Here is a 21483-nt window from a genome sequence, read left to right on the forward strand (position 1 = left end):
AACTGGACCATTTCCTTACACCACACACAAAAATAGACTCAAAATGGATGAAAGACCTCAATGTGAGAGAGGAAACCATCAAAATTCTTGAGGAGAGCACTGGCATCAACCTCTTCGACCTCAGCCACAGCAATTTCTTCCTAAAAACATTGCCAAAGACAAGGGAAACAAGGGCAAAAATGAACTATTGGGAATTCATCAAGATCAAAAGCTTTTGCATAGCAAAGGAAACAGTCAACAAAGCCAAAAGACAACCAACAGAATGGGAGAAAATATTTGCAAATGACATAGCAGATAAAGGGCTAGTATCCAAAATCTATGAAGAATTTATCAAACTCAATACCCAAAGAATAAATAATCCATTCAAGAAATGGGCAGAAGACATGAACAGACATTTTTGCAAGAAAACATCCAGATGTCCAACAGACACATGAAAAAGTGCTCCACATCACTCGGCATCGGGGAAATACAACTCAAAACCACAGTGAGATACCATTTCACACAAGACAGAATGGTTAAAATTAACAAGTCAGGAAATGACAGATGTTGGTAAGGATGTGGAGAAAGGGGAACCCTCCTACACTGTTGGTGGGAATGCAAGCTGGTGCAGCCACTCTGGAAAACAGTATGGTGGTTCCTCAAAAAGTTGAAAATAGAGCTACCCTACAACCCAGCAATCAAACTACTGGATATTTACCCTAAAGATACAAATGTAGTGACCCGAAAAGGTACATGTACTCGAATGTTTACAGCAGCAATGTCCACAATAGCCAAACTATGGAAAAAACCAGATGTCAGTCAACAGATGAATGGATAAAGATGTGATACAAATAATCAGCAGACGCATATGCAGCCATCAAAAGACAAAATTTTGCCATTTGCAATGACATGGATGGAACTAGAGGGTATTATGCTGAGCAAAATAAGTCAATCAGAGAAAGACGATTATCACATGATCTCTCTGATGTGACAAATTTGAGAGGCAGGTGGTGGGGGGGATTGTGAGAGGTAGAGAGGAAAAAAATGAAACAAGATGGGACCAGGGAGGGAGACAAACCATAAGAGACTCTTAATCTCAGGAAACAAACTGAGGGTTGCTGGAGGGGGAGGCGGTAAGAGGGACAGGGAGGTTGGGTGATGGACATTGGGGAGGGAATGTGCTATGGTGAGTGCTATGAATTGTGTAAGACTGATGATTCACAGACCTGTACCCCTGAACCAAATAATATATCATATGTTAATTTTTTTAAAGAAAAAAAAAAAGCACAGCATATGTTGATAAAAATTCTCACAGAATTAGAAACTTCCTCAGCTTGATAAAGAATTGCTACAAAAAACTTACAACAAATATCATACTTGATGGTAAAAAACTGAATGCTGTGCCTCTAAGACCAGGAGCAAGGCAAGGATGTCTGGTTGTGCCATTTCTATTCAACAATGTGGAATGAGGCAAGAGAAATAAATGAAAGGCATATAAATTGCAAAGGAAGAAGTAAAACTGTCCCTATCTGCAGACTTGATCTTGTATGTAGAAAATCCCAAAGAATCTTCAAAAAAGCTACTAGAATTAATAATCAAGTGTAGTGATGTTCCAGGTTATAAGATCTATGTACAAAAATCAATATACAGCATTTTTATATACTAGTACAAATTAATTAAAAAATAAATTAAGAAAGCAATCCCATTCACAAACACATCAGCAATAATAAAATACTTAGGAATAAACTTAGCAAAGGAAATGCAAAACTTAAAGGAGTTCCAGCTAAGTGGAGAGATACATCACATTCATGTATTGAAAAACTCATTTGTTAAGATAGCCTTATCCCCAAACTCTTCTTTAGATTCAACACAATTTCTATCAAAACCCCAGCAAGTGTTCTTATACAAATTGACAAATTGATATAAATTTATATAGAAATCACATAGGGTCTAAGATATCCAAAACAATTTTGGAAAACAAATGAATCCAAACATGTTAGGATTTACATGATTCAAAACTTACTGCAGGACTACAGGGATCAAGAAAATGTGGTTGTTTAAGTGTAAGGATAGACATATAGATAAACGGAAGAGAACAAAGAGTTCCAAAATAGACCAAAATGTATATGACAATTGATTTTCAACATAAGAACTAAATAAATTCAATAGAAAAAGATTAGTCTTTTCTAAAAATTGTACTGGATATTCATGTATTTTATTGACATTGGATCAATAGCAATTGGATATTTATATATTTTAGAAACTCTACCTGATCTGTATCTCTCACCATACACAAATTTAACTCAAAAGGGATATTAGCCTTCCCCCTAAATATAAGACCAAACTTAAAACCGTAAAATTCCTAGGAGAAAATCATTGTATGACTTAGGTTGAGAAAATATTTTTTAGATATGACAAGAAAAACTTCATTTTGAAAAGGAAAAATTGATCATTACACTTCACCAAATATAAATATTTTTTTAAAGACACCATTAGAAAATTAAAAAGGTCACAGACTGGGAGAGTATTTATAAAGCATGTATCTTATAAACTTTTTTTTTTAGATTTATGTCTTTTTTTAGAGAGAGAGAGTATCTCAAGCAAACTCCCTGCCAAGCACTGAGCCCATCATAGGGCCTGGCACAGGGCTCAATCACACTACTTTGAAATCATGACTTGAGCCAAAATCAAGAGTCATATGCTTAACCAACTAAGCTACCCAGGCACCCCTCTCATAAACAACTTCTGTTCAGAAGATATATACCACAATTCCAAGATAAAAAATTAAAATCACAAAAGATTTTAAAAGATTCTTCTCCCTCCAAAGATATACAAATGGCAAACATGCACATAAAAAATGCTCACAATCATTAGTCATTAATAAAATGCAAATTAAAAACACAATGAGATACTTCTACAAAATCACTGAAATGGCTAACATCAGACAGACTGACAGTACTAAGTGTTGACAGAGAAGTGGAGAAACTGGAAACTGAATACATTATTCATGAGAATATAAAATGGGATAGTCTCTTTGAAAAGGAATTTATTAAAAGTTTATTAAAAAGTTAAAGAGGAACGTATTGTATGACTCAACAGTTTGACCCCAAAGCATCTGTCAAAAAGAAATCAAAACATGTCCGCTCAAAGATTATTCATACTAGTGTTATTCATAGGTGAGTTCCATAGTATGTATCTCATTCCTCAATACAGGCTTTTAAAACACAGATTTGATTCTTTCATCATACAGTTTATAATCTATGCAATATTCTTTCTAGATTATCCCATTTCTCAATCATAATAATATAGAAATTATTCAGGTAAGTGAGTCCCATCCAGAATCCCTGATATTCTTTATATTCTATTTAAAAAAAGAACTCACTATGCTCTCTTCAAGTTAGTTTCCAGTACTACTTTAATAAATATATGTTGGCTGAATGGGAAAAAAATGAGTGAAACAATAAATAATGATAATTTTTAAATAAACCTATAGAAATTTTTCTCAATTTTCTCACTTTTTAAAAATATGTAGGATTCTGTAGAGCAGTGGCTCTCAACCCCAGGCTGTTTTGTCCCACAGGAGCTGGTTGGGAATGTCCAGAGACATTGTCAGTGTTCATGACTTGGGGAGAGTGCTACCAGCAACCAGTGGGCAGGGGCCAGGGGTACCCCCAAACACCCTACAATACACAGAACAGCTACTACCCTTTTCCCCACCAACAAAAAGTGATCTGGCCCAAAACATCCACAGTTTCAAGATTAAGAAACCCTGCTCTAGATTAAATGTAATGTTTCTTTCTTACAGTGCTTACTCCTTAATCTACATATCATATTTCAGTTGTTGGCTTTCTGTTCTCTCCTATAGACTGGGACTCTCCAAAGAGTGATTCATGTCTACTGTGTGTTTCTTTCTTTTGTGTGCTTGGCATAATGCCTAAAACATGTAGGTGTTCTCTATGTGGTTAGTAGAAGAATAGGTAAAGGAATGAAAAAAATCAATGATTAAATATAATTGCTATTCTTAGGATAATTGTGCTATTTCCACCATTGAACCTACCATGGTTTTATGTTAGAACACTGGTGCCAAAAACTAATTTTTAAAGTAAACATTATTCTGTACCTTTTTCTAAAGATGAAAAGATACCTTCCAAGAAGCTTATGTCACATCTCTAAAAGAGATGTAGAAAAAAATGGGTTAATTTCTGAATTCACATTCTGCAGCCAAAAATATCAATCTTTTGGTTTTTTACACAGGAAAAATATCCTTTGTAAGTCTTCCTTCCCAATTGCGTACTAGCAAGTTAATATTACTGTCATCAATAATAGTCATTCTCATTAACCAGTGTATTCTGTTCTCATCTTTAAAGCTCTTTGCAGAATCTACTAGTTACCATTAGGATTAAAGTTATAACATAAAGGCATTTCATCTTAAAGTTTCTATTTCCCATTCTCATATTATAATAAAAGTAATGAAACTAGCTAATATTGTTACAATTCCTCTTCAACACTCTGCCTCCCACCCCACCCAATCCTGGATTAGTCAGAGGATTCTAAAGAGGATGTAGATGTAGTTGTAATTACAGTCATAGGCATAGACAGATAGCTAGATAGAAAGGTAGGTAAGATGGGTAAGTGGGTAGATAAATGATATAGATGATTAGACAGATGTTAGATAGATGGATGGATGATAGAAGGACAGACAGGTAGGTATAGAGATAGATGATACACTTATGTATAGATACACAATTAGACATAAGTATATGTACTTTGTCTCTTTCTATCCTTTTATCATCTTTTTTTTCCCCATGTAGGTACATACATTAGTGGCTGTCTAATGTTTATGACATAGTCTCACCTCTTGACACCGGTGTTTAAGACTTTCTACACTTTAACCAACATCTGGTTCGAATGGAATATATCTGTTTCAGAAATTCTCTGCTTAAGATATGTAGACCTACTCATGTCCCTCAGAGCTTCTGAGAGGATTTGTTTCCATACCCCATGTCCTCAAGCCACTTCAGGAGAAAGAAACTGTGATGGATAAAACTGAAATGGTCATTGCCTTTTTCTTTGAATTAATTTTCTAAAGGAAGTAAGTACTTAATATGTGTTCTCAGAGAGGAAAACAGAGAAAGGAGAGGAGAAAAATTATTTTCCTTCAGTAACTTTCTTCCACCTCTTCAGTGGGATCTTATGATATCCTTTCTACTTTGCTTCTGGTATTGCTGATTTGTCTATTCATTCATCATATAATGTTAAAGACACAATAAAGAATATAAAGAATGGTAAAACAAACATCTTTATCCTATATTTCCTTATAATCTTACTACATTTATACTTATCCTTAAACAATTTTAAGTATTGATTTGCATGTTTTTCTAACTTCTAGAAATGATATCATAACACATAGAACATTCTGCAGTTTACTTTTTAAAAGTAGTATTACGCTTATAAAATGCATTCAAGATAGGTGCCATGTAGCTATAGTTTATTTACTTTCACTGTTGTATAGTACACCTTTATAAGAACTTACCACTTGAGGTTATTTCTAATTTTTGCAATTACAAATAATGCTATTATAAAAATAGTTTCATGTGTCTCCTTAGATATGCAAGTGTTATTCTAAGAAATATGTCAAGGTGTGGATTTTGTTAATTATAAGGTATGGATATCTTCAGCATTCTTTTGATATTTCCAAATTATTCTCTAAAATGGCTGTACATTCCTACTACCATTTCCGATGTTCTTACTCAACACTTTATATTTTCAATCTTATTCCCATATGATAAGGTAAAATCATGAATCATTTTGTTTTTCTCTGTTCTACCCTGTGCTTAGTAAAGATATTAGTCACATCCTATCATTTTGTATTTAAATTTTTCATAACTAGAAGCCATTCTGGATCACAAATTGATCTCTTTACATAGACTTCACATCTATGGTTAGGCATTAACAGAAATGTAGACTGTTTGTTGGTATTTTAGGACATGGCTGCAAAGCTATCTGTATATGCCTTGTAGAAGCTCAGCCACTATTTTTTCTTTTTCTTTTTTTTCTATTTTTTTTTAAAGATTTTGTTTATTTGACAGAGAGAGATCACAAGCAGATGGAGAGGCAGGCAGAGAGGGAGATAGAGGGAAGCAGGCTCCCCGCTGAGCAGAGAGCCCAATGTGAGACTCGATCCCAGGACCCCGAGATCATGACCTGAGCCAAAGGCAGCGGCTTAATCCACTGAGCTACCCAGGCGCCCCTATTTTTGCTTCTTCTAAAGATGATCAAGCTGGTGATGATACAGTGATACAGTCACAACTAAGTCTGCTGAACTAGAACTTGCTGAAGTGCAGCTATTCTAATCATTGACTGATAGGCAATCAACTCCGCTCCACTATCTGCGGGTTACAGCCAAACCATTCAATCCATGACAGCCAATTCTAGCATAGAAAGAAACACAGGGTGGAGGGGTAACAGTTCCCCAGTGTAATCCCTGACAAACTATTTTCTAAGTAGCATCCAAGATGACTCCATACTTAAGCATACCTCACATTGCACGTCCATTCCCCCTTTCTTCTTTAATACCCATTATAAACAATCAAAAAAAAATTATGCCTGGGTAATTAAAAGTACTCAACTGCCAGGAAGGGATTTTTTTAGTTTTTTTTAGTTGCCAACCCAGCGACGATGACTATGAAGGCAATGAAAGAATGTCTTGCAAAAAAACAAAAATTACAAGACATAATCCAAAATGCATGTGCAGATGTATGTATCCATGTGTGTGTACCTGATAAAATGGGGTTGCCCTTTGTGTTTGGAAACTACAGTGCCCCTCCATCCACAGATACTTTTTTTGGAAAAAGCTAAAATTCTTTAAGTGTCAGTCATCCTTCCTGGCATGTATTCATAAGAAGGTGACCCTGAACTTTGTGACTCTAAACTGAGGCACAATAGTTGTATTCAACAGTCTCAGCTATTGGAAAATCTTAGTGCAAAGTCACTGGAGATGTGACTCCTCAACTCTGGTATGCAGACTTCTTCTCCTCTAAACCTTCACCATCTTTGGCTTTGAAGTCATGCCATCCAAGATCTGGGAAAGGAATAACCAGACTTTGAAGAATGTTAAATGCCAGCATTGTCAGTAACCACAAAATAATTCCCAAAAGCTATCATGTAACAGAAAGCCGCTGCCTATCCATTAGACTCTAAACTCCTTGAAGTCAGTAAGTCTATCTTCATCCCTGCTTCATCACGTAGCTCCTCGCCAAGTGTGCTACACAAAGCAAAGCAGTTGATAAATATTTGAAAATGTTGTATGCTGCTTATAGGGCCTGTTGCTATTTGCAGGCTTGGTGTGGGCCTGGAATCCTGTCCCTCCCTGAGCCACGCAGGGTTTTTTGCTATAAATGAGCTGCCTCTCCCTGCTTGCTGTGAGCCAGGTTTTTGTCCATCTGCTGCCATTGTTTCCCCACGTTTCACAGCTATGTTGTATTCCATGTGGCTATTCTTTAGTGGGTCATTACGGCATCTGTCTGCCCACCTTGTGAATGCCCCGTCTCAGTTCACCAGACAGCAGCTGCCAGAACATCCTGCTCCCCTCCATCATCTGCACAGATCCAGCCCCGTCAAGCCTTGCCCTGCAGAAATCATCATTTCATTGCTTGGGGGTTGGCTGCGCTCCAGGACCTGGTTCCTGGGATCCTTGCTTGCCACTTAATACTCCTAAAGGTAGTTTTTTTAAACCAGATGTGTTACCCACAAGAAATTCCACTTTCATGGATGTATACAAGGATACATGCAACTGTCACTACATAGATCTTTGTAAGTTCTCTTTTATTTTTAAGAAGTGACCCTGGAAGCTACGTTAATAATGGGAGACAAAAGCTCTCATTTTAGAAAGACTGGATTTCCAGGAACCCTAATCCCCATCCAGAAGTAATCCAAAAAGAGGAGCAGTAACACAGTCAAAACAGCATGCACTTTATTCGTACACTTTAAGTACAAGCTTCTTGATGGTTCATAGCTATTAAGATGAAGCTTTGTTACACGCAGTATACAGCTCACAATAGGATGAACCAAAAGTTTGTATATTAAGTTGATTGTTTGGAACTCAGTTTCTCTTCCCTTTGGTAATTTTACTTGTTATCTAATTGAAGGCAGTAAAACTCAGGTTGTACTGATACAGTACATCCAAAAACTGAAAGGATCCATACCTTTTCTAAGGACACAAAGCTCATGACCTTTGTCACAGCTATTTTCCTAATCTTTCTTGCCTTGTCTTATATACTGCATGATAAAAAGATTCAGCTTCAGAGCCAATGACAAAAGCATATTTAACATACAATGGCCCCCAACCATATTAGTATTATTATAGAAACTCATCAACAGGAATGACACTGTGGTTCAGTGAAATTCATTCCAAGACAATATCAAGGAGGCAAGAATAGCACTTTTTATCCCTCATCTTCCCTTCCTCACTCCCCACCCCATACCCTCTCTACCCCATCATTGCAAGTTTCACTGGGAGTAAGACAAGACACACAAGCAAGCTGACTGAGCATGTACTGGAAAGAGTAGCAGGTCCTGACAGAGGTAGAAAAAGGATCTCCCCACCTCCTAAGAGCCATTTGCACCAGATATTATGACAAGCTATTTTGTGAATGGAATCTGTCAAAGAGTAACAGAGCTGGACACTAGTTAATGTGGTAAGGACAGATTTTAATCAGTAATACACTCTTGCAATAGGGAAGGGGTCTAGGGTGAACTGAATTCAAATTCAAATTCAATGTGTTCAACTGAACAGATTTAGACAGAGATGATCAGGTATTTTAAAGGAAGAATGAGGGAATAACGAGAATGGTGAGTTGGGGCTTAAGAGAATCAGGGAAGGGAAAATTACAAAAGCGGAAGAGGGGTTTGGCCCTAATCGGTGTGGGTTTATTAACTGGTCCTCATTAAAATTAAGATCCTACCCTCCCACAGAGGCTGGGACATAGGGGTCCTATTTTCAGGCATCATCTGGAATACACAGTAAATTCTCTGGGCAGCCTTGAGTTTTCTCAGGCAGGCCCTTTTAGGTGTCATCCCAGGGATATGGCCTTGAGCTGTTAGAAACTACATTAATGTTTGTCCAAGTCTTTAAAGGCAATCTTGAGGCCTACTTGGAAGGAACATTCCCAGGAGCCTGGCTAGAGGTTGGTCAAGGAGAAAACCTTTGTCACATCTCAGTAATCACCCAATACCCCCTGAAAACTATTTCAATGTTTCCATTTTGCAGATGAAAAGCCTGAGACCCAGAAGATAATGGGCCCAAGATCAAGGGAGTCTTCGGTGGCAGAGGTTGGATTGGAGAGTAGATCTGTTCAGTCTTTGCCAGGTAGTAAGAGAGTTGGCTCTTTGGAGCACTGCCTTCTAGAAGCCAGAAGCATGAGTCACACATGTCACCTGCATCTAAATTATAGTTCGATGAAAATGGCACAGAATCATTTCAAGGCAAAGCAAACACTGCAGAGCAACCAACTCTTTTCCTTATAAAGTTTAAATAACTAAGTAAAGCCTCACTAGCATGAATAAGGAGGAAGGAAGGACCAAGTGGAGTCTAAACTGGAGTTTGAAGCTTTCTGTGACCTATTTAAATAAGGTGATGGAATAAATTAGCTTTAAAATCTAACACAGGAAGGGGCGCCTGGGTGGCTCAGTGGGTTAAAGCCTCTGCCTTTGGCTTAGGTTCATGATCCCAGAGCCTGGGATCGAGCCCTGCATTGGGCTCTCTGCTTAGCAGGGAGCCTGCTTCTTCCTCTCTCTCTCTCTGCCTGCCTTTCTTCCTACTTGTGATCTCTGCCTGTCAAATAAATAAACAAAATTTAAAAAAAAAAAAAAAGATTTAAAATCAAACACAGGAAGAAAAAGTGCTTTCTCCTATGCCACTTTTCAACAGTGCCAAAAAATATGCTTTTCAATTATACATTTGGTTTCTCTACAAATATTATGACAACTGGCGTTATGTTTTGGAACTGAGACACTCCCCCCTTTCCTCAATACTTTCCAAAATTTACGTGCATTTTCTACTTCTGTTGCCGCCACTCTTGAGTCATTTCTGCCAAGCCAGTCCTTTTCATTCCTCTGCATAATGTGCTATTCCTCAGTTTGAACACAGTCATTTCAGTCCAAGAGAAAAAAAAAGGTGCTATATAAATAAATCTTTATTACTGTCACAGCATTGTTAAAGAATTTCCTAGTTTGAGCTGTTCTTCGTTTGAAATCACCACCTTACCAGAGCAGAGAGGATCCTGCTAGGCATTTTAAATTAGGGAAGACAGTTTTATTGTCAAGGCAGGTCAATCAAATTATAATTGGCTCTAATTTGCACTCCCACCAGCTGTTAAATTCTTCACCTGCAGCACTCAAAATGGTGTGAAATTCTTGCTGGCTTTGTGAAAGCTTCAAAGAGAATCACTCTCCATCTGATCCCTAAAACCAAAAGTCCTTGTTACTCTTCATCAGAAGCAAGGAAAATGCACCATTGGCTCTGACTCTGGGAAGCAGGACCTGGTCCAAAGTGGGCTGAACCTGACAGGGATGGACAAACGCACCTTCCACATACAGTCATCCTTGACAAGCCAGTATTTCTCACACACTAACGGGCGGAGTGGGGGTAGGGACTTCCTTTGTTTTAGCCATAACACTATGAAGTTGTATATTCTATTTCACTGCAAATTAAAATTGCAACCATCAGGGAAAACAGAAATTCAGCACTTAGAATGGGACAGCAGACAAGGATGGAATTCTGGGATAGGGCGCATCCATGCTGGTTCTGTAGTGAGGCCCCACCATGCTTTCAGACATCCAGCATTGCGGACTGTCTGGTTCTGCCTCAGGATAGTTTGGGACTCTGGATAACTAAAACGCTTGTGGGGAACTTCTTTCTACCGGTGCCCACAAACACACGTAAGTAGGCACGCATGCACACACACTCACAAACAGACACAGTTCCAGGAAAGAATGGAAAGCAACAACCAGTTGGCACGTTATGATCAAGTGCCATCTTGCTATGACTTGGAGGGCGCTTGCTTCCTACTCCTTTACAGTTTTGCTGAACGCAGTTTTCAGTAAAACAGTTGACCCTCTGATGGCAGCTAGAGTTTGGTAGGGCCAGATGGGGAAACAACACCAAAACCAAATAATCAACATAACCTTAATTTTGGACGAATTGGGGGGAGTGCTGGTTTGGCTGCAGCTAAGGAAACTTTTTAATTTAAATGACTGAATGGAAATTTCCCTAATCTTGCTAATGTACTGTTTGGATGGTCCTCAACCATCTCAAATGAGGGTATTTGGGGATGATTGGTGAGGAGAAAATGTTATGAAGAAAATAAGGTTTTTTGAAGAAATACTTTTGGATTTCAATGGGTTTAAGAAATGCAAGAAATAAAATACAAGATAAGCTTTTTAAAACTAAAATGAAATATTGCACTAGAAATAAGAGAGAGAGAATAGCTTCTAGGTGAACTTTCTCAGGAAATGAGTCAGGAATACAAATAATCATTAAAACAATATTTAATAGAGCCCCAAACTAAAAACAATCTAACTTTCCTATAATAAAGAATAAGTTAAATCATCTAAAGCACTTCTGAAAAACAGGGTTCATGCAGCATTTAAATGGTCTTTATGGAGAATTTTATATTACATGAGAAAATGCCTAGAAGAGTGTAAATGAAAAATAGATAAAAACTATTCATAGTATAGTGTCACTTCTGTAACTATATATGTATTATATATATAGTACAAACTCAGAAAAAATATTGTGTAAGAGTGGCTAGTCCCAAATGGTAAGTTTACAGACAATATTAATTTATTTTTCTTTGTGTTTTTCTCTACTTTTCAAGTTTTACAAACTGAGTTTTTGCAATTTTTATAAACAAAGAAAATAAAATAAATAAACACTTGCAAGCAGAATGAATTCGGGATGCAATTCTCAGGTGCAAAAACTGTCATCTATCTTTATTTCTCTATGTCAGATTAAATCTCTAAGGCCCAGTGGCCCAGGGAAGGCAAGATGCCTAAGCCTGGTCATTACTGCAGCTCTCTTGTCCTTCAATGCAGTCAGGAGCTGAAATGGATACAGAGAGTTGAGGATGGAACCTCAGTATTTAGTTTCCTATCTTTCCCTTCTTGCTTTGAGCATCCAGGGGTGGCCATGTACCAGGTGCTGTCACGAACTTCCTCACTTAGTGGCTATGGTCCCTCCTGCCCCAATGAAAGACACAGCTTATGAACAGAGCCCAGTTCTCCAAAACTCATGGATGCCCAGATGGGATCTGTGTCTGTTTGCTTAGGCCACCATAATTAAGTACTACAGAATGGGTGGCATTAACAACAGAAATTGATTTCCCAACATGTCAGTGGGGTTGGTTTCTTCTGAGGGCTTCTCAATCCTTGGCTAATAGATGGCCATCTTCTCCCTGTATCTGCACATGGTCTTTCCTCTAGCTGTGTTTCCTCTAGGTGTGTCTGTGTCCTAGTCTGCTCTTCTTATAAAGACACCACTCCTGCCAGATTAGGTCCACCTCATGACATCACTTAATTGCCTCTATAACTGTAACAATGCTACCTCTAAGTATAGCCATATTCCATGGTGAAGGAGGATAGGACTTCAACAGATGAATTTTGGAGCAAAATTTAAGTTAGCCTATAATAGTATTTAATGTTAGTTTAGAGTCTAGCTTCCCTTTTTATATACTCTAACACATTGATACGCCATTTAGAATGAGTTACTTCTCAGGGTGCCCGGTTGGCTTGGTGGGTTAAGCATCTTCCTTCCGCTCAGGTCATGATCTCGGGGTCCTAGTATCAAGTCCCACACCAGGCTCAGAAAGGGCGCGGGGGTGGGGGGGGGCGGGGGGCGGGGGTGTGGGAGGCGGTGGTCTGCTTCTCCCTTTCCCTCGGTCCTCCCCCTTGCTTGTGCACTCTCCCTCTCTCTCCCAAATAAATAAATAAAATCTCTAAAAAAAAAAAAATAAAAGAGCTATTTCTCCCTGTTTTCACCAAATAGGCATGTGGATATTTCTGTTTCATGTAGGAAAAGTCAATTTTATTCACCAAAGCCATTCTGTTTGTTCAGAACTCCCCTATATTATGAGGGCTACATGGAAAGTGGAACACCTGAGTGCCAGCCCAAGCACTTTGCAACCAAGAGATCAGATAAACATAGTACATTGGTAGAAATCCGTGCTCAAAACGATTCACATAGGTTTGCTCAGAAAGGTAACACAGAGTACCGGGGATGTAATAACAATGGGTCGTAATCTACTGTGGTCTTATTACAGCTGTGTAGTCTTAGCCAAGTCACTGGGTCTATGTCTCTGTTTTCTCATCAGTAAAATGGCATTAGTAGGTATTACAAAGAGATTTGTAGATTTGTGAGAATTAAATAAAATAATACATATAAGGCAATCAGAACAGTACATGGCACATTGTAATCAGTCAGGAAATGCTATCATTTATATGGCTGCGACTGTACTGTTAGGGTCCCAAGCTGGCTGATGGAAGCCAGACCAACTGTATTTCACACCTGTGCTCAATTTCAAGGACCCAAGAGTTTCCAACTCCAGGTCAATTCTATCAACAGAGAGAGAGAACCAGTCTCAGAGCATGTCTTCAAGACAAATTAATTTGTTGGGAAGAAACTTCCACTTAAGACAGTGCTGATGATGGACCAAAAGAAGATATAACTCAGGAAGGTAAGGGTGTAGACAGTAGTAAATGCTGACTTCAGAAATCTGGGTTTAAAGTCATAAGTGATTTGACAAATGCAAGCCAGGGAAGCTCTGTTTCCTCTGCCCGAGACCCTGGTCTGCATCCCTCCCATCCTCATTCTTCTAGGTATCAGGGAAATCATATGGACTTGGAAGCCATAACCTGGGATCAAATCTTGCTCCAATTTCTTCTGTGCTTTTTGGCACATTACTGAGCTTTTGTAAATGTCAGCTTCTTCTCTGCACAATGGAGAAATCATATCAATAATACACATGGTACGTATTACGTGCCTGGTACAGAACACATCCTGACATTTGATTCTCTTTCCTCTTCTCCTTTCAGTACAATTAGCAGGGATTATTATGAAGTATTTCTGCCCCCTACACACATAACCTGAGTATCATGTACTTCTCCATGCATTTCTTTACAGGTAGCACAAATATCAGATCCAGTGGAATAAATTAAAACTCTATAACTCCAAAAGGAAGTATTCAAGCAGTTCCCTTTTTTGAACCATTGTTATTTCCAACACTGCCAAACATCCAAGACATCATGAAGAGTCCATCGGCATCTGTCATTGTGGTAAACAGTCACGTGAATCTTGCCTCTGAACTAATGGACAACAGCTGATCGATACACTAATAAAAAAGACCAAAGCAACAAAAATTTTAAAAGGGAAATACATCAATACAACTCAGCATGTGTCTTATGTGTCTTTGAGGAAGAAGAGAATGAAAGAGGTAGAAAAAATAATTAACTACATATTTCTGATGCTTCATCACTTGCCAAATATTTTCACATAGATTCTTCAATTGATTCTTATAATAACCCAGTGAAATACTTAAATTACTTCATGATGAGAATTATTACTAGGTCAAGTATTGTTAAAGCAAAATGCACTTGCATTTGCCCCTTTAAAAGGCCGGTTCTCAAGCCAGATCTGTGGCTCTTGGGGAGCAAGTGACATAACTGTCCCTTCCCCTGATTTCTTTGCAAACTTTTATTTTGTTAATTTGTGATTTTTGTTTTGACAATTATCTAAAAAACCTTAAGCTGTGTAAATTCTGGATCATGCGAATAAACAAATTATAATTTAATACATTCTGGACCTTCCAGAGCATCTCACTGGCATTGAGGCATTCTTCTTGATACTTGTGAGCTAATGTGAAAAGAATTGAGGCACCCCTGATAAGTATATGAGTTCGTGCCACATAAAGACCAACAGACACGCAAATAGCATTTGTTCAGGAGTGTGAGGGAAAGGGTCATTCACACATCAGGAACAAATGCTTGCCAGATGCAAATACCTAAGCTGTAGTACTCATCACCACAGTTATTTGCAAAAGGAATTTTCTTCCAGAAAAACACGTTACCGGCCTCATTCATGTAAAGATGATATTTTGAATTTCATTTTTGGAAAAGTTTTCCAAAACACATAGAATTTGAAATTTTCTATATATTTCATGTTTCCTTAAGACTTATAAGCACCAAAAATGCACACGTTTTAATTTTGCATATTTGTCGATTATTTTATTATATACTTTTTCATATTTATTATATTATTATTTTATATTTGTAATTATTTTATCAGACTACCACATAGGTAAAAACTGGGGGAGGTCACAAACTGGAAAACGTTGCTTTTTGAGATAGAAATTTTCTTCAAACTTGTCTGTAAAATGCCTTTGAATTAGTTCCATCGTCTGTGGTGACCTTGGAGAGCTAGTTAAACGAACTTGGGGATTCTTCTTAAATGAGAAATCTTTTTGCACATGAACCAGGTTCAGGTAATTTCATCCTCTTTCTAAGTGCAGACTATCAGATAACCAGGTTTTCCCGAAGTAGAACGCATGACATGGTACAAGCCACCAGTGAAAGAAGAGTCAGGAGAAAGAGAGAGAGAGAACCAAACCTACAGGAACGTGTCCATGACAGGTGGCAAAAGCCGACTATGCACTGTGCCTGGAAGTTAAGTAACCACAACCAAAATTTTGTGAAATGGAAATTGGATAACTGAAGTCCAATATCGAGGCATGCAAAAAGGGCAAACAGAAAAATGTTCCCCGGGGAACTGGCTCCGAATCTGGCATTCCTCATATTTCCTCCGTGACTCTGACTAATGTTATTATTGCCCTGCCCTGGTCAGCTTGATTTTTTTGCTTGGGGAAGGGGGCACAGCGGTGGTCGTGTTTGTTTTCTTTTGTTTTCTGCCAGTTACAAAATGGGGGCCAAGAATATTGCTTTGTAAAGAGCTTTGTGAGTTACAGATGCCTGGTATTCTCAAGCATGAAAATCTTCAAAATGTGCAATTTAAGGGTCTTTGTGTAGCATGCCTGCCCATCTTCTTTCTTTGTAGTTCGTCTCCAATCACTTTCGGGTGCTTATTTGAAACAGATGGAATAGAATAAATAATACTCTAATTAAAAGGGGGGTTGAGTTCCTATTAAGAGGACCTAATGTATTGTAATGTAGTGTTGATATCTTCTCCTCTTGCCCCAAAAGGAGAATGGAAGGGCATTCAAACTTCAGTCAGAGAGAACACATTGGCAATGGAAAAACTTGAAGTGAATTCGAGTGACTCTCATAAGCCAAGAACTTCAAAAGGTTTTATTTTGGTTTAATAAAAATTGTGCACACTATTAGAATTGCTCTGCGGACTGGGTCCCCTTTGCTTTTTGTTTAGAAACAAATAAAAATAGCTGAATTATTAATGTGAAGCATATTGGTTACTATGCATTTAGAGTTACTTTTTAATTCACACATACATCTGTATTAACATCTTAATGGTACTTTACTTCAGATTATGCCATACTTGTAATGGCATCCAAGGAACCATTTAAAAGATAATGTTTCTAGCAGAGACATATTTGAAGACATGAATGGTGTTGAGTATAGGACAAAAATGGTCTGAATAAAGTAAAAAAAAAAAAAAAAAAAAAACACCCTTCTGTGAAGTTAGGGGCTCCAGTCCACAAGACAACCCTCACTTCAGACACCACTGCAGGGTACAGGGGTTCCCTAGATCTCGTCAGTGTCCATAAATCACTAGAGGTATTCACTGAAAGCTGTAATAATCGTGGTTAAAGGTTATTACAGTGAAAGAATAAAGGACACAGACTAAAATCAGCCAAGAGCAAAGTCCCAGAAGATTCCAAACGTGGAACTTTCAGTTGTCTTCTCACCACGGAGTCATGGACAATATTAACTTTCCCAGCTGTAATATGTGAAAATAGGCATGGAATATTGTTAGTCAGGGAAGCTCCCCCAAGCTTGGTGTCCAGAGTTTTTATTGTGGACACATGGTTGACTGCACACATGGCTGACCTTGATCTCCAACCCTTATGTGCAGATACCATGTGGCCCAAAGCTTTGATCATAAATCACATCGTTAGTTGTCACTTGTGACACAAAACCTTCCAGTAATCAGACACTTCTAAAAAGCATAGGTCAGACCTCACCTTGAAAGTTTAAATTCCTTATTATACAAGCCACCCCCCGGCTTCTGGACAAGGATCTCTTATAGAGAAAAGATTATATTCATCCAAGAATCTACATTTGGTATAGCATTTATATGAGGGAGGCAGCAATAGTATCAGTATGACTATGCCTAACATTTGTGGGATAGGAATAGCTTTAAAGAAATTAATGCATCCTTATACAGCCATTACAATCACTTAAGCTTTTTGTGCTAAGTTGATTTCATCTATTGCTATTTGTACCTTATGATAAACTTGTGCAGAACTATTTAGCCTAGCAATGATCTGGTGATTGGTCAATCCAGTTCTTCTTCAGACCAGTCATTTTCTTTTTTTTTCTTTTTTTTTTTTTTTTTAAATTACAAAAGGAAATTTATTTCAAAAGCATAAGGGAACATTTACATTTGAACAAGGTGATAACAGGTGTCTTGCAAAAGGAAAAAAAAAAATCATGGCATGAAGTTTTTCTTTCAAATTTTTGAAGCAAAAGTAACCTAAGATGTGCACTGTTGCCTTTGGAAAAGTAAGGGGAACAATGAGGTGGTAAAGGAAGGAACACAGTCAACTCAGTATCAAACTTGAGAAAGTAAAGTCACTTCTGCTCCAGCTTTTTTTTTTTTTTTTACAAATATGCTTTAAAAAAGAAAAAGAAGAAAAGTTACATTTATGTCAAATTTATATAACTGTAGTTCCAATACAGTTGCTGTACTTGAAATGGCTTTAGGCCACCAACTGATGCCTCTAAGGTCCAGACTATCTGGTCACAGTTTTCAAATGGCAATTCCATGTTCCTATGTCTTTTCGGATTCCAAGGGAGCTTAGGTTCAGCTCATACTCTTTTGGAATGTTTTAGAGATTATTGCCACCACTCCATAGTCAAGCTGACCAATTTCTTTTGCTCACTTGTATCATTCTGGTTTTTAAAAAATATTTTTCCCATAAACATGTGCAGTAATTCTAACAAAGGGGTTTTGCTTTTTCCCCAATGTAGAGGTAACAGTAATGTAGACACCTGCATTAGAATCACAAACTATTCCTCGAAAAATATGTCAAACTACTAGAAAATGTCATTCAGGCATTGAATTTGAATAGCAAACTTGGGGAGGGAAGATTAACTGTGGAACAAAAACATATGAAACATTCAAAAGGCAGAGCAAAAGGGCCTATGCTACTAAAAATGCCCATGACATTAAACACTCCACAAACCCCCCGTCCGTTGTTGTAACCTAAAGATTCTATTAGCTAACTTATACAATAATTTTGATTAATAACCTGAGAAGTTAAAATCTTGAAAGTGGCAAAAGCAAACCAAGAGAGCATCCCTTGCTTATTGGTACACCATGTTTTCAAGTCACTTTTCCTGGGTTGCCCTGGTTATTAAATCCCCAAATTCTAAATTAATCTAGCTCATCCTGTAGAAACCTATATGTACATCAGATTCAATATTTTGGCTGTATTTCTCCAGCAGGGATCTCCAAATTTATCTTTGAAAACGCAGCCTTGGTTTATTTTTAGTTTTAAATAACAATAATCATGTAAGTGCAACTGACTCAAAATCCCTCACTACTGGGAGGAAAACCTAGATAACAAGTTAATGGATTCAGCCTCAAAAAGGATCATCACCGTGTCAAAGACTACCCGTTCCAGGAATTTTTAAAAAAATGATTTATGTTGTGTAGTCAAGTTTCACAGCATGCATGTATACACACACACACACACATATATGCTTATGTATGCATGTATATTATACATACACATTTCTATTCAAATAGTAAGATCCCATAGTCAAAAGTTTATATCACAACATATGGAGAAGAGTTAAGTAAATGGTGCAAAGCAACTTACTTCCTCCTAAAAATGTAATTTCTACATTTTAAGAAAGCTGGTAAGTATTCTGCTTTTACAACACTAGGTAGGAAATGCCTAGCAGCTTTATTAAAAATAATGAAAATAAAATGTTAAGATCGACCATTACTCTTCTCCATATATTGGGGAGGAAAAAAGAGGGTAGAGGAAATCAGTAACCTTTCAACTTTCATCTTTACCAGTTATCAGAAATAGACTGAAATTTCATTACATTTTAGACTTGAGTAGCTTTCAATAACAAATTACCAAGATGTTTAAAAGTAAAAGATTCACAATATGAAGTCTGAATAATGATGATATTGCAAAAACAAGTCAAGATTGTGGACAAAGCATCCAAAAATATCACTGTGGTTTTTACCTTGGACACAACCATGGTCTGTTACAAAAGTAGATCATACATACAAAGGTATAAAGAACATTAAGTTTTTAGCTGAAGGCAGCAGTCCTTTTAAAGGGACATCCCCGGCAATCCAATGAGTAGTAGAATTTAAGTTATTATTAAGCTCATGACAATGCTGAAGAATGTGATGTCTTACTCAGTAGAGTCTTCCCCGACTACGATTTCCTCGTGCTCCCCAACCTCGGCCACCTCTACTTCCCCTGAAGGCTCCTCTCTGCTCATAATTAAAGTTGCTCAAATTGCTGCTATATTTCCCACTAGGAGGATTATATATCTGCCTGGCATCCCTTTTTGGTCCGGCTGAAGATTTCTTGGGTGGTGAACCAGAAGTTGTATCTTCATTGGCTCTCTTCTGCCCAATTTCAACCTTCTGTACAGGTTTCCAAGATAATGCTACTGTGCTTTTATAAGAAGGAGGAATGTGGAAGAGATCCTTGATTAAAACATTAATATTATTTGTTATTTTCAGTGCAACAACTTTAATCTTGTTCTCTTCTGTTTTTAAGGCTTCGCCTGTTTTACCCTGCAGAGCCAAGCAAAGTTGTCGGATATAAACCTGCAGTCCCCGTGCAAAGTACTGCAGCCTAATTTTAAAATCTTTCAGTTTTTCGGCATTCAGTTTGGCCGTTAAGAAATCTGGAAGTTTTCGGCCCAACTGGTGAAAGCTGTACAACAGACATTCCACATAGCTGAACTGCAGCTTGGGTTCTTCATTACCGGCATTCTCCCCATTTTCCGCTTCTTCTGGAGGAAGAGGCCTATATTCCAGTAACTTGTCAAATAGTTTCCTTAAATTTGTTTCTAGCTTTTCCATGTCACCACAAAATGAACTCATTTCTGCCAACAGTTTCAATACCTCCAGCTGTATATCGAGACCCTCCACTGGGGTAGTCAAGGAACTGAGGTTAGGGAGAACTTGCTCACAGAAGTAAGTCACAAACCTCGTGGAATGCACATTTTTAGAGAAGAGGGGTACCGCCTGCCGAGTGCATTGTAAGAGCCTGTCCACACAGTCAGGATCTGAGGGATTGAAGGTTTGTTCCAGGTCGGCCTGTTCAGCCACCAGTTCTACGAGTTGCTGCCTTCCACTCACTGTCTGAAGGCTTTTTAACCCAGAGAGTATCTTCATGAACAGGACAAATTCTTCACCAGTCACATCTTCTAGGACCTTTTTGGATTCAGTTAGGATAAGTTCCTCTACTTCCTTTGTTAAGACTTCATCTGGTAAAGTCTTAAGTTTTGTAGAAAGGAATTTGATTGCTCGTTCTCTAACAATGTCCTCTCCTTGAAGTATTTGGCTAAACAAGCCACCCAAAGTCCCTTTTGCATCCATCTTAAATATACTTAACAGGGCATTGTTCACTAAGTTAAATTCTGCAGAATCATCAGTCTGCAGAAGTTGGGTAAGTATATCTGCCACTCGGGGAAGATTTTCTCCAGTGGCAAACTGAGGCAGCTCTTTAATTGCTTGCCGTCGAATTGATACATCTTCATCCTCACAGAGGTCTAACTGTGCATTGATAGCAGAGTCAGCCAATTCTGGAAAATGTTTAAAGAATTTCGGAATAAACTGGGCTGCTAATCTTTTTTCTTTTGTACCACCTTTCACACCATCTAGTATCACTTGATAGGCATCTTTATGCTGGCCCACTTGCTCCGTAGCATCGGCTAAGATGCCATAGTTGCGATAAAGCTCCTCCACGGTCGGCATGGTGAGCGACAAGCCCAGGGCCCGCTCCTGCTGTCGTCTTCGTCGCCGGCGCCACCGCCGCCTCTAAAGTTCTCCAAGCCCGCGACCCGCACTATTACCCAGACCAGTCATTTTCTATTGGTATTATATCCTAAGGAGGTTTTAACTGAATCTTCCAGTATTTTGATTATGAGTCTAATCATTACACTTATTTAAATAAGGAAGTCAAATCTTACCAACAATGCCAATGTTACACTATATCATAGCATGGCCGTGGTACAATTCTGTTTCATTGCAGAACAAAATCAGTAAGAATTACAGAGGTC

General features: G+C 38.1%; 1 protein-coding gene across 1 annotated transcript; it reads right to left on the reverse strand.

The window, feature by feature from the left end:
* Positions 1 to 17560: 17560 nt before the first annotated feature.
* LOC131811422 (apoptosis inhibitor 5-like) lies at positions 17561 to 21270 on the reverse strand. Its single transcript, XM_059139955.1, is given in 2 exon segments — positions 17561 to 19682; positions 19685 to 21270. Coding segments are annotated over 2 exon segments (1518 nt in total). The 5' UTR covers positions 21179 to 21270; the 3' UTR covers positions 17561 to 19658.
* Positions 21271 to 21483: the final 213 nt, after the last annotated feature.

This window comes from Mustela lutreola, chromosome 11 (genome assembly GCF_030435805.1).
Source record: "Mustela lutreola isolate mMusLut2 chromosome 11, mMusLut2.pri, whole genome shotgun sequence".
NCBI lineage: Eukaryota > Metazoa > Chordata > Mammalia > Carnivora > Mustelidae > Mustela > Mustela lutreola.